The 12,073-nt window shown below is 46.8% G+C and overlaps 3 protein-coding genes across 3 annotated transcripts; all 3 read right to left on the reverse strand.

Annotated features, from left to right (window-relative positions):
• Positions 1-899: 899 nt before the first annotated feature.
• F4817DRAFT_335231 (palmitoyltransferase PFA5) lies at positions 900-2,852 on the reverse strand. The gene is made up of 3 exons (XM_049303003.1): positions 2,387-2,852; positions 1,866-2,309; positions 900-1,808 (listed from the first exon to the last, which is right to left on the reverse strand). Exons 1-3 carry the CDS (start codon positions 2,499-2,501, stop codon positions 1,102-1,104), a joined length of 1,266 nt encoding a protein of 421 aa, XP_049159937.1. The 5' UTR covers positions 2,502-2,852; the 3' UTR covers positions 900-1,101.
• A 15-nt stretch (positions 2,853-2,867) lies between these two features.
• F4817DRAFT_75918 (Osmotin, thaumatin-like protein) lies at positions 2,868-4,581 on the reverse strand. Its single transcript, XM_049307869.1, has 2 exons — positions 3,954-4,581; positions 2,868-3,901 (listed from the first exon to the last, which is right to left on the reverse strand). Exons 1-2 carry the CDS (start codon positions 4,398-4,400, stop codon positions 3,113-3,115), a joined length of 1,236 nt encoding a protein of 411 aa, XP_049159938.1. The 5' UTR covers positions 4,401-4,581; the 3' UTR covers positions 2,868-3,112.
• Positions 4,582-5,552: 971 nt separating this feature from the next.
• F4817DRAFT_315143 (actin-like ATPase domain-containing protein) lies at positions 5,553-8,044 on the reverse strand (the record flags this gene model as incomplete). Its single annotated transcript, XM_049300496.1, has 4 exons — positions 5,553-5,752; positions 5,810-7,181; positions 7,239-7,343; positions 7,427-8,044. The coding sequence occupies 4 exons, from the start codon at positions 8,042-8,044 to the stop codon at positions 5,553-5,555; spliced, it is 2,295 nt and encodes a 764-aa protein (XP_049159939.1).
• Between the last annotated feature and the right edge of the window lie 4,029 nt (positions 8,045-12,073).

Below are 12,073 nucleotides of genomic sequence, written 5' to 3' on the forward strand. Positions count from 1 at the left end.
GCGTTTTCATCGCTACAATGTAAGAGAATCTGTTAATAATTATGATACACTGTCTAAAAAACTCTATAGGAGCGACGAAAATAGCCCCGACTCCCCTGACGGGTATGGTCCTCCTCCCGACTCCGGTCTCTACGACACGGACAATAAAATCGAGTGCTCCGAATGCCACGAGACGGACTATTTTGAACACGACGGCGACCCTGATAATGCACTATGCAAGCACTGCGCCCACACCGTGTGTTCAGACTGCGTGGAGTCTTAAACAACACACGCTATCTAGTATGATCATTATGGGGAGATGGACGATAAGTAGCCCCTGAAGAGCACGGGGCTATACTTGGAATTGGAATGGAGGCTGTCACTCGTTTATGAAACCATTGGATCCATGGGCTTCATCTGTGTCGTTTTTACCTTGTTACTGTGTTCTGATTAGATTCTTTCTGGCACCGATAGCCAAACGTCCTGTTGGACTATGCGATAGAAACCGCACTCGTTTATTAATATAGACAAGACCTCGAGGTACTTCATTTTCAATTAAATGACAGGGCAATTCAACCTGTCTTCAAGGAAATCATAACTGTGACTGATGACTAGTCAAACCTTACGTTTACCCTTTGTCTATCCCTCATTTTAGTTCGCATTTCATTACGTCGGTTCTATTTTATTAGGTATTAATTAGATAGGAGGCAACTACTTGCATAATGTCATTGTTCGACTTTTATGTAGTCAATTAGATGTTATGTAAGGTCTTATATCCACTGTATAAGGCACAGTCGAGTTAGGAGTTAGTATGGAAATAGGGGGAGCTGAAAAGGGGAAGTTATTTCATCCGACTACCACACAAGCCAGGCCACGATTAATAATTCAGTCTTACATATCCATGATATATAAGCCAAAGCTTCTCCTAGAAGGTAGACATATATTTCTGACTTCTAATATTATACATGTGTTGATTACAATATCATTAAGCACGCTCGCTAATAAGTATTTTACCAAAATACCTACCAGGTAAGCTACCAAAGGTATGCTATGAGCTTGAACCCACCGGAAATCTCCCCAACTCCAATGCCTAGAAAGGGGGTATCTATTATGCACGTGTGTCTAAGCCCTGCTCCCTCTTGCAATCTCCCTCATCTCGAGCCCCGAACCGTCCTTCATCGCGAGGTCGGCGAGGTCGTACCTGGCCAAGACATCTGCCAAGACGTGGCCCATGGGGTAGAAGCTATCGTGGCCCTCGTGGTTGACGCAGGGCGACTTTCGAAGGGGTAAAATCCAGTCTAAGACGTTGGTGCCCATGACACTTTTCCAATTGCGCCATATCCCGATATCCCATGGGTTTTCTCCCGGCTCCGTTTTTAGTATAGCGAAAGTGCGAGTTGCCAAGTCATCGCGAGCCGACGGCCGAATCTGCACAGCCGAGCCGCCGCTCTCATTTGTTCCAGGCCGGGCTGTTCCGTTAGACCAGCCGTTCACAGCCTCACCCGGTCTCGGTAGGGGATACGTCACCACGGTGAACTTATCTGTCGATTCGGTACCGCGGGGCACGTGGACAGCTAATTGGTATACCTTGGATTGATATCCGAGCATATCAACATTCGTCATGTTGAGGAAGATGTAACGCATCGACGTTACAGTCATTAGAAAAGTAAAAAGACCAAAGAAAGCAGCCAGTACTATGGCAGGTATGAAATGGGGATCCAATGGAGACCCCTCGCTAATTTCTTTTCGAAGACTTGAAGCTGTAGCGCCAAGGACAAGGCCACAGTAGCAAGCAGTATACGTCGTAAACTGCACAAAAAACTTGAAGGCTATGGATTATCAGTAAACACCAAGTATTTGGCAGGGTAGCAGATATTGAAGCTCACAGTTCTCTCCTATCATGCCGCCAACCCACGGACAGTAGTGGTCCATGCGGTAGACACAACGATCAATTTCGCTGCTATGATGAACCCGATCTGCTTTCCATGTGGAACATTCCGAGCACCACTTTGGGCGACCGTCATTTTCGCATATGAAGACATCTTTTGTGTAAAATTCCTCTAAGCCTGGACTATCTGGGTTCAAATCGGGACCGGCGTAATAGGGTAGGCTCTCGAGGTCAGGTTCCTGACGCCTTCGTCTTCGCCGGTCTCTTGCAGCCTTCTTTCGTTCAATTACCCCCGGCCCGAACGGCACAACTCCCGGATCGAGAAGGACGGTAAGTATAGTCCTTAAATAGGTACCGACCATCAATAAGAGAAGTATAAAGTATAGAACTAGAATGACAATGGCTGCCCCGACCTCGCCTCGTTTGCCGATAAGGTAGTTAGCTAGATATCGGCGACGTTAGGTTAGCAAACAAGCCAATTGATTTAGGAATACCATGTTAGATAAGGCTATAACATACAACAGACCCGGCCGACTACGGCATAAGTAGCATAGCTAACGGCGGCGACGAGGATGACTGGAATTGTACGGGTGATCCAGCGCGTCGCGGCTCGAGTGCTTTCGATAACAGGCATTTCCTACCTCACATCCTGATGGCAATCCGTCTCAATCCGTCTCGAATGTTAGCGGTTAGCAGCGCTGGATTCGAGAAAGAAGCGAAAGGAGGTCGTCGGATCCCCGACGAGACGAGGGAACTGTCGTCGTGAGGTCGTTGTTTGGGGGGAGGGGGGGGATGAGTTGTATCAAGATTCAAGATTCAAGATTGCATCGCATCTAAACGGGTTCGTGCTAAGATTGAAGCATGCATATTAAATGACCCCATTAAATGACCCCCACTGAGGGTTAGTGACAAGGGTATGCCGCAGGTCATAGCTTGCGTGATGCCTACTAACTATTAATAGATCTAATGCATTGCATTAGGTGGCCTGTGCATTACACACTGCTATGTACTGTCTTAAAGCATTAACTACCTAGTTATAAGTGAAAGTTTGTGTTTCCCCCTTTAACAACGTATAGGGGTATCCATGATTTCTTAGGAATATATTCGACAGTGTATGCAAATACTCGAGTTCTAGTCGAGTTCTAGGGTACTAATAAAACAAGAATCCTCCCTATGTAGACTTCCCCAAGCATATCATATACATTTCATGTACAGTGATTTCTCATTCATAATGCCCTCTTATGGTCAAGCCAGTATATTACTGACCGCCAACACGACAGTTAACGCCAACCTAGCCATGGACACCCATATACCGGCAGCTGTGCTGTGTTTCGATTCGATATAGCTCATGTTCATAGCCTTGAGCAGGATATCCTGGGTCACTTGCCCGCTTTCGGCGATCTTGTGTAATTCGTCTGTGAATGTTGCCAATATCGTGGTACTTCGCCCTGCCGGACAGAACACGATTTCCCATCCACCTCCGCTGGGGATGATAAACGTGGAGGTCTGATCGTCAAACGCGTAGCTGTATGCGTCAGGGCACATAGCCTTGGCATTGTACGAATACTGGCTGGGCTCGCAGATCCACGGGTCGTCATATTCGCCGGTGCAGCAGTCCTCGGGGTCATTATTAGCGGCGCAGGCACTCTTGCACGGGTCAAAAACAGGCCTATGTAGAGTGTCGTCTGGATATGGATATACACCGTCTCCAGGCTTCTCTGGAAGGAAGGCCTGGAGGTCCCAAGGACACCAATTGCTTAAATCTGCGTTGGACTGTATATCTTCATACGGTATAGGATAGGCTGAGTTAGTATAAGTGAGTCCGGTCTCGCTATAGGCAGCGAGATACCCGGATGTCCCAATGCATGAAGGATTGACTAGATTTGGCGGGATGTATGATGTGTTGTCTGCTGGATGATAGACTATTGCTATTGGCAGATTATAACCATCGACAAGTGAAATGTCGTAAAAGGTCTGTCTGCCAGTTGCGCCACCAGCAAGATTGAATTCAGCAAGAGTAACAGGTACGGCACCCTATGTTGTGATTAGTAGCTACACTGTGGTTGCTCGTTATGGCTCAACTTACCCCATACTCACAATCTAATTTACCAAAACAATCACCAGTCTTACATGTCGCCGTGTCCCCACTAGTGGTACAATTGGTACGGCCCCAGATTCTGCCCTGCCATGTTGGACCGACTGTCTGTTCTTTCGTCTCGCCAGGCTTGAGTTCGAAACCGTGAGAGTCTGGAGGGTCTCCATGTTGAGTTCCAATTCCCGGCCATATTGTATCGCCGCAATTGTTGGTAATGATCAAGGGGATTGCATTCTCATACTTGGTTAAAGGACGGCTCGTGCCTAAATATTGTCTGTTGGGTCCCAGATAGTCGAAAGCATATAGCTTATGGTTGCTTGGATACACAACTGCTCTTACTTGCGGGAGCTGTGATGTTAAAAAGAGACCGGCAATAACCGACAATCTAGTCCTTGTAGAATCATGCCGGCGCCCGCATTGCCGTGACCATTTAGGCATTGTACTTAATCGCTTCGCTTCCGCAGGACTTATTATTTCTGACTAGATAACTGCGATTGTCCTGTTACATAGGTAAACTAGCGGGCGATGAAGAGTATATCCTGGGAGTAGAGTATAGCGAAGTAAGTAGCTCATTATCCGATGAAGCCTATAAAGGAATGCAGGAGCTTTATTCGCCAATGATAACAAGGTGGCAAATCGTCGTGGTTGATCGAGCAGGCTCCGCGAATATTCCTGTCCTGATATTGACTCTTAGTAGCCAAAATGCTGAAGGGTAAGTAGGGGCAGAATTCGCGGAGAGGAAGAATATGTAGGTATATCGAAAGAGCAGAAGCACAGAGGAGTTGATAATAATAATTTATCCTAGAAGTTGCGCAAAGAAGAGGTAGGTATGAAATGTAGAGACACCCTCAGGGAGGCTTGTTGATACAGAATGAAGCCATGCTGAATAAGTTCGTTGCTTAGAACATGAAAGGTAAGAAGGTGTGTGTGTGAGAGAGAGAAGGCCCAATGGAATTGCCTTCGATGAAGTTGCCATTGATGTTGGAGGAATGGACGATGACGCAGTTGCGACTGGTTACCAAGATTTTGTGCCATTTTCCAGGGGTATTTCCCCCCTTGTCCTACCTTCCCCAAGATTTGATTACTTTTATATTGCAAGCGACTAGGTAGTCCAACCTTATTACCATCCATCAACAGCCAATCATGAGGCTATTTACATGGCACTATAAGTACCTAACCAGGTATATCAAGACTTGCACATAATATTCACATCAGAACTGGAATTTTACCATGGCGGCCACGTATTTGTGTCAGGTTCTTAAATTATCTGTAAACGGCAATCAGAGGCGTGGAAAGATCTCTTGCTCGTGCAACCATCCATCTGCCCATCTGCCAACTATTCAAATAGCCACCCATGTCGCTGGTTTAAATTTCTAGAAAAGGAATTTCCGTAAGTGGTGATAGCTCGCAAAGAGAAGAGATCTTTCCTTCCTTTCCATATTGCTAGATCACCTATTAGTCCAAGTACGCTGTTGCTCTTTCCTTAACGAGGTATCATGTGAAAGCTAGTAAAAGCAACGCAGTAGGCAAAGACATTAGTAAAAAGGACGCCAACCACGAATTTCACGTCATCTACTCATCTCCGCCCTTCTACCTGAATCTAGATCTGCAGCGGCCCATAACCTCTCCTTGACAGACTAATTCAGCACTAAATTCCGAGCCGTCGAGAGTGAGATAGATGTCGAAGTAAACTCGGTAAAATGTACCCTGTGGCGTGTCCATACGCTCGAAATCTTTTTCGAGGTTCTTGCGTGACAGATCGGATGTGAGAGTAACTACTTCCTTTATACCTATATAATATGTAAGCCACGAGTAGAATGGATCGCGATAAAAGCTAGACAACTTACGAGGATCTTTGGTGTACTCAGGGCAGACATCCTCGTCACAAGCGTACAGGATGTCTTCGTACATAAGCGTAGCACCCGGGGCCACCTGTCGGAAAAATGATACCTTAACTGGTTCGCCGATCTTGACTTTCTGGCCCTTTTGCACAAAAATCTGCCGAGTGAACTTGCATCTGTCCTTGCCGTCTAGAGATGGCACACGATATGCTTCGGGATGGTAGCCCTCCTTGAAGGGCTGCAGAGTTGCCATAAGATAGTGGCGACGAGCTACACGGTGCGTGATAACCCGCTCGGTAATACCTGCGGTGACGGCTCCCTTGACAATGGCGGCAACGGAGTCCATAGGTCGCACAACCTTGGCCTGGAACTGGGGAGGGACGTGTAGTTTGATCTGTTGGAAGAGGTATTCGGAAGCACCAAAACCACCAACTACCAAGATGTTTTGTAGCGTCCTATTTTGGGCTTGGATGGCGATGATTTGGTTTCGTACGAGTTCCAAAATCCGGTTTACGACGGGTTCGAAACATTGAAGAATTTCCTCGTTAGTAAAAGTCATGTAACCTTCTTCGATACCGGCCTCGGGGAATTCAGCCTCAATACCAACATCAACAGCCCACTTTTGGCCGTTATTCCTGAAATCGGCCTTGATTCTGTTCTCAAAATCCATAATACATTTGGCGTACACGCGACCGGCCGTCTTAGATCCGTCTGGTAACTTCATCTTTCGGATCTTAGTCCGTAGAATGTTACTGAAGTTCCTGTTGAGGGCAGTGGAACCACAAGAGTCGCCAGAACCCGCCGTGCATTCCGCGACCGTGAATGGATTCTCATCCTCGACTTCGTATGCAATCAAATCAACAGTACCACCACCGCAATCGACAATCAAGATAGCGTCGTGAACTTTCAAATTAAGCAAGCCAGTCTTGGCACAGAAAAGCGATGCGGCCTCGGGCTCGCTAACGAGTGTCAATCTGTTGTCGTTCTCGTCCCTGAGGAAGCCGGCCTGGATAGCGGCGGCTCGCGTAGCAGCCTTGCCAGCATCGTTCCAAATAGCCGGCACAGTCAGGTAGTAGCGAATATTTCGTTCCTCTCGATTAAATACCTCACCCAACGTCTTTTGTAGCGCCGTGCGCATAGCTTGCCGCAGCTTAAACAGGTAGTCTGCGGCTACATCGATTTCCGACTTTCCGGGCGGTAGTGGCGGAAGGTTAATGGGGTCGATGTAAGTGTTACCTGACAGCATAAGCTGGAGTTTGAACCATTCGACCTTTTGGACACCAGGTTTCGGGTATCCTGTAGGTGCCAGGGCATCAGCAATATCTGGACCCCATCCAACAACCTTTTGGTATTGGTCGTAGTAAAGAACAGTAGGTATCTTATCCAAGTTAACAAGCTTTGATCAGATGGCTATACCTTTCCTCGGATGTCTTACCTTCTGCTTCGTGTACGATCCAGCACCAGGCCATTCTGTGATGATGTCCTCCTTCGCCTCGTTATTTGTCGCAAACGCAAAAGCAACGCCAGAGAACGTTGTACCCTGCGTCTCGCATGATTAGTTAAAAAAAAAACCAACACAAGCAAGAAATAGAAAATTTAAATAAATTAACGGAGGGGACGTACAAAGTCAATTCCGACGATTAACTGTGCCTTACTTCTGCTGTTCCCTTCGACTTCAGCAGCCGGCCTGCCATAGGACTGCATAGCGTTGGTCGGTTGAGGAGCGGGAGCAGGTGGCGGGTAACCAGCGTAGCCAGGAGGACCACCAGCAACTCCTGGGGGAGGTTGCGAGCCCGGGGGGGCATGCATCTGAGGAGGGTAGCCGGAGACAGGAGCACCGGTGTTAATGGGAGGGGGGCCGCCAACCATTTGCGATGGCGGTGTGCGAGCTTGTCCCGTTGTTAAAGGGCTTGTGCGGCCAACAGGAGGTTGAGGACCAGGTTGGAAATTTGCAGTACTATAACTAGGTGGACGTGGTCCAGCGCCGGGATGGTTCATTATCGGGAGGCTCGTCTGGGAGGACGAAGCTGTTATAGAGGGGGCGGCGGGACCAGGATAAGGATGGGGTTGAGCTTGGGCCTGTGGGAACTGCTGCGTTATTTGCGGTGGAGGGGTTGAGGTCGGGGTCGAGGTCGCAGGCCGTTGTGGTTCAGGCGTACTTGAGGGGATACTGGCGGTGGATTTCCGTTTACCTAATCCTAGGCCTCTAAAACGGGAATTCAGGTTGTTCAATGAATTCATAAGGAATTAGGGAAACGGAAAGAAGAAGAAGAAAAAGGGAAAAAAGAGGGTAGATCAAAGAAGGGTGGGAAGGACTTTGTCGAAGGTGTGATCCGATTGATGTGGGATCACTGGGCTTCTAGGCTAGGTTGCGATAAGGCGGGCTGAGCTGAGCCAAGACGAAGATGCTGACTGAGGTTCCCTAAGAAGAAACCGAGCAAGAGAGAGGCGTCGGGTCGTTTCCATACGAAGTGAGTTGCGGCGTCAGAAGAGGGGCTGCTGCTGCTGCTGCTGCTGCTGTTGCTTGCTGGTGCTTGCTGGTGCTTGCTGGTGCTTGCTGCTTCCAAGGTTACTGCCTGTTGCTGGTTGTTACTGCCGGGTTTCTTTTGGGTATGTTCCTGCTTCGCTTCGCTTTACTTTGCTTGCCCAAGTGTAGTAGGAATAATCCCTTGTTCCCCGTTCTGTCCCTTTAGGTTTAACCTAGACTAAGCTAAAGTACCTAACCTAATGTAATAACCGAGTATGCGTGCCGCAGGATGTTTGGGAAGGGGGAGAAAAAAGTACCCAAGGCCTAAAGTAACACTAAGGTACGAGTTAAAAGTACAATCCTGCCAGAAGCAATGGAAGTCCTTGGTTGTCTTTGGTGCATTCGGTTGCCTTTAGTGCTGTGTATGTGCAATTCCTTAAACCTAGGACTTAGATTAATAAAGAGAGGCGGGCAGGGTGGGACAGGCCTGAATGGGGCCAGTAGGTAAGAAAATAGTAGAAAATAGTAGTTAGTGGGACACTATTATCGCGGAGGATCAATCAGATCAATTAGATGAATTAGATGAATTAAAACTTCAGTGTTGCGACCCTGTTCCTTGTTCGTTTCTTTTTTTTTTTTTGCGATTCCACTGTGGCTGATGACGGAGCTGAACCGCGTTAGGTTGGGCTGGTTGTTGTATGGGCTGCGGGTTTGCGGGTTTGCGGGTTTGCGGGATGCAGTTTAGCGGTTAGCGGTTAGCGGTTAGGCTACTTTTTGGGGGGGAGGAAATCCAGGATAATAAGGCTGAAGCGAGTTCTTCTTAACAACCTGCAAAGGGAGTCGAAAAACAAAAAGTCCTAGATTTGAGGAGGGGAACCTGTAGGCTGTAGGCTGTAAGCAGGTGGGTAGGAGAAATGAGACGATGCAACGATTACGACAATGACAGTGGTGGACAATGCGACCTGTGGGGCAAACCACATTCACTTACACTTACACTACACTGCCTATATCACTGCTTGCACTGCTAGACTTGACGATTGTGGCAATGCTACCCAAGTGTCGTAAATCGTCGTAAATCGCCGTAAAATATTTTATCTCGATACTCCTAGGTTTCTTTTTGACTGATGAGCAATCTAATATTTATGTCTTATGAGTAGAGTCGACGTGGCCGCACTAATTCCCGTAGTTCATTACTCGTAAATTCGTGCGAGGTATCATGCGAATAAGCGCTTCGCTACCTGTGGTTGGTCGGTGGTATATACCTTTCGAAGAGGCATACCCGCGCGTTAAGGATTCGTAAAGGATACAATATTCGATATTGCCGCTGTGGCAACTCTCACGACCACATGGATATTTTATACTCGAACGACTGTTCAAACCGTTCGTATTATATCAAAATTGAATTAGTTGGTCCAAGTCGTTAGATAACAAGCAACATTGTAAGAGCTACTATACGCTCTAGGTTGGATAGTTAAGCGAAGATTGGATGTTGTTTGAGGTTTAATTTTAATGAGTAGGTAGATTAGTTAGTATTCTCTTGCAAGATCCTCCAAATGCCTTCCGTAGTCCTTTCAAAGGATAGCTACCAGGTAGTGATAGCTAGCTTTATGCGACCTAAATCAAAGACTCCCCCTCGTTCTTGCTGCGGCCTCGCCGAGTCCTTTGTTTGCAACGGCCACGAGGGCTTGAAAAAGAAGTTAAGAAAGATTCGGCCCGTCCATCATATGCAATTTGGTTGGCTCAAATCGCGAGCTACGCGCAATCCGTATACAGATGTTTTCTCCAAGACTGCGCCGCCAATTCAATATTCAGGGATCATATTAGTCTCGATGGTATTTTCTAAATAACAGAAATACTTCAGTTTGTACGATAAATGCTTCAAATATAAGTATTGGCTGTTAAGCTGAGCTAAACATACTAATGTTTCATAATTGGTGCCTGACCCGACCACGTTTCTTACACTAACCCCTCTAGCCCCGCCATTAGCCTTTCCCTCTCATCCCCGCTCTTAGCTTGGGGTGCTAATCCGTACATATCTGGAGAGAGAGGCTCGGCCAAGCTCAGCCTCATCTAGTTGAATCAGCCACATCTTTTCATAGCAGATACACCAAGAAAACTGGGTCGAAAAGTCGGGGTTATGGGTTACAACTATTAATGTACCAACCTCGTATCTTGGCTTAGAACAGGGTTGCTATTCCAAAGTTATCAATCGTCGAGAGACGTAATCTTGTCGCATGAAAGACACGTGCTCACGATAGGTTTGGCATCTCAACCAGTTATTCGAAGGATTCAACCAGTTACATGCATTATCGTTTCATCATCTCACCAAATGCTACCTAGACTCCTAGAGGTTTTAGAGCGTAGAAAGGTAAGTCATTAGCTTCTGCTTCTTTGCCCTATGTAGTATCATCCGTTCATATTCCTATACATATCCCTACTATGTATATTGCTCACGTCACTCTGTCAGCTTTCCGTCCAGGAGAAAGCTCCTTTCCATTGGGTACCTTGCATAACGTTGCACTCAGCGTAGCTAAGGGATCCACGTTGGTAACTCAAGTTTCCAGAAACAAGTTTGACATTCTACTAAGAGAAAAAGTAGCTGTCCGAAAAACCAGCTATTTTGGTAGCTAATTCATATGTGTAGGTACTGCTTACAATGCATGTATACCACAATGCATGTATACCACAATGTATGCTACAATGTATACATTAATATCCTTACATGTCTAGGTAGGAATCCGGACATCCCTAATGTCACCATCTAGACCGCTTGGTATCAGGTTGGGGGCCAGGAGTCTTTCATGGAACCGGCGACTCCCGGGCTTCCCACGTGCGTTCGGCATCAATCCGACGAGTCTGGTGGATTTGCATGGCCTACAATTTACTTACTATGTAGTAAGGATCCATTAACATTACTACCAACCCGCAAAACAAACTAGAGCACTTACATATGTGGTTCTATGGCCGATGGATGTACCTAGTAAATGTTTTTTTATATGGAGTTGCTACTACGTGAATCTGACTCTTGCAGAACAGGGTTCTAATTCTGATCATGGAATGCAGAGTCCCAGATCTGGTGTCCAACGGCCGTCGCCGTCGCCGTCGCCGTCGGAATCGGCGGGAGGAGACCACCGGATACTAAAGCGGGAGATGTTCCCGGCCTAGGCATGCAGGGGCTTCAAGAATCAAAAAGGAGCGGAGACGTCGCCAAATATTGCTACATGCTTTAGGTCGACATATCCCCAAAGCGCTCTCGGTAGTGCCGGAAAGGCCGAATTAACAATACTACCCTCCCCACACTCCGCGCGCCGTCCATGGGCATTCGGCCTTGGGTGGTAGTTTCTCTTCCATAATAGGAAAGCAATAACCCCCTATTGTCCACCAGTTGTGATTAAGGAAAAGAAAAAGACTTGGTGTAGTTACTGGATCTTATAGAACACACTAACTAGGAGGTAGTTAATTCTTCTTTCTGGGCAAATTGAATATCAAAATATTATTTCTGAGTAGATCAAGATCCTAAAGAAATATTTTACTGTTGCTAATTAACCTATCTTAACCCTTGACTCATTTACCATAGGGCCTCACTGCTAGTAGCGACCTATATATTTCAATCATCGGTAATTCTGACGAGGCGATAAGACCATATAATGACAGTTTCATAGCAACAAGTGCATTAGCAAACGTACCTAGGTATTAAACCGATTTTTTGTTAGGGATAGGCAACCAGTGCTTTAATGTGAAGCTTCCGTCTACGGAATGGTACTATAATATAATAACCGGTTTCTTCCGCGTAGAAGCGTTTA

This window comes from Daldinia loculata, assembly GCF_022478755.1.
Source record: "Daldinia loculata strain CBS 113971 unplaced genomic scaffold F4817scaffold_19, whole genome shotgun sequence".
Classification (NCBI taxonomy): domain Eukaryota; kingdom Fungi; phylum Ascomycota; class Sordariomycetes; order Xylariales; family Hypoxylaceae; genus Daldinia; species Daldinia loculata.

Excerpts from the sequence above, each read along its gene's own strand:
- F4817DRAFT_75918 (XM_049307869.1), bottom strand. The coding sequence starts at position 4,400 with ATGCCTAAATGGTCACGGCAATGCGGGCGCCGGCATGATTCTACAAGG. Across the intron at positions 3,902-3,953 it reads AATTAGATTGTGAGTATGGG|GGTGCCGTACCTGTTACTCT; the intron begins GTAAGTTGAGCC and ends ATCACAACATAG.
- F4817DRAFT_335231 (XM_049303003.1), bottom strand. The coding sequence starts at position 2,501 with ATGCCTGTTATCGAAAGCACTCGAGCCGCGACGCGCTGGATCACCCGT. Across the intron at positions 2,310-2,386 it reads CGTAGTCGGCCGGGTCTGTT|CTAACTACCTTATCGGCAAA; the intron begins GTATGTTATAGC and ends GCCGATATCTAG. Across the intron at positions 1,809-1,865 it reads CGGCATGATAGGAGAGAACT|CCTTCAAGTTTTTTGTGCAG; the intron begins GTGAGCTTCAAT and ends GATAATCCATAG.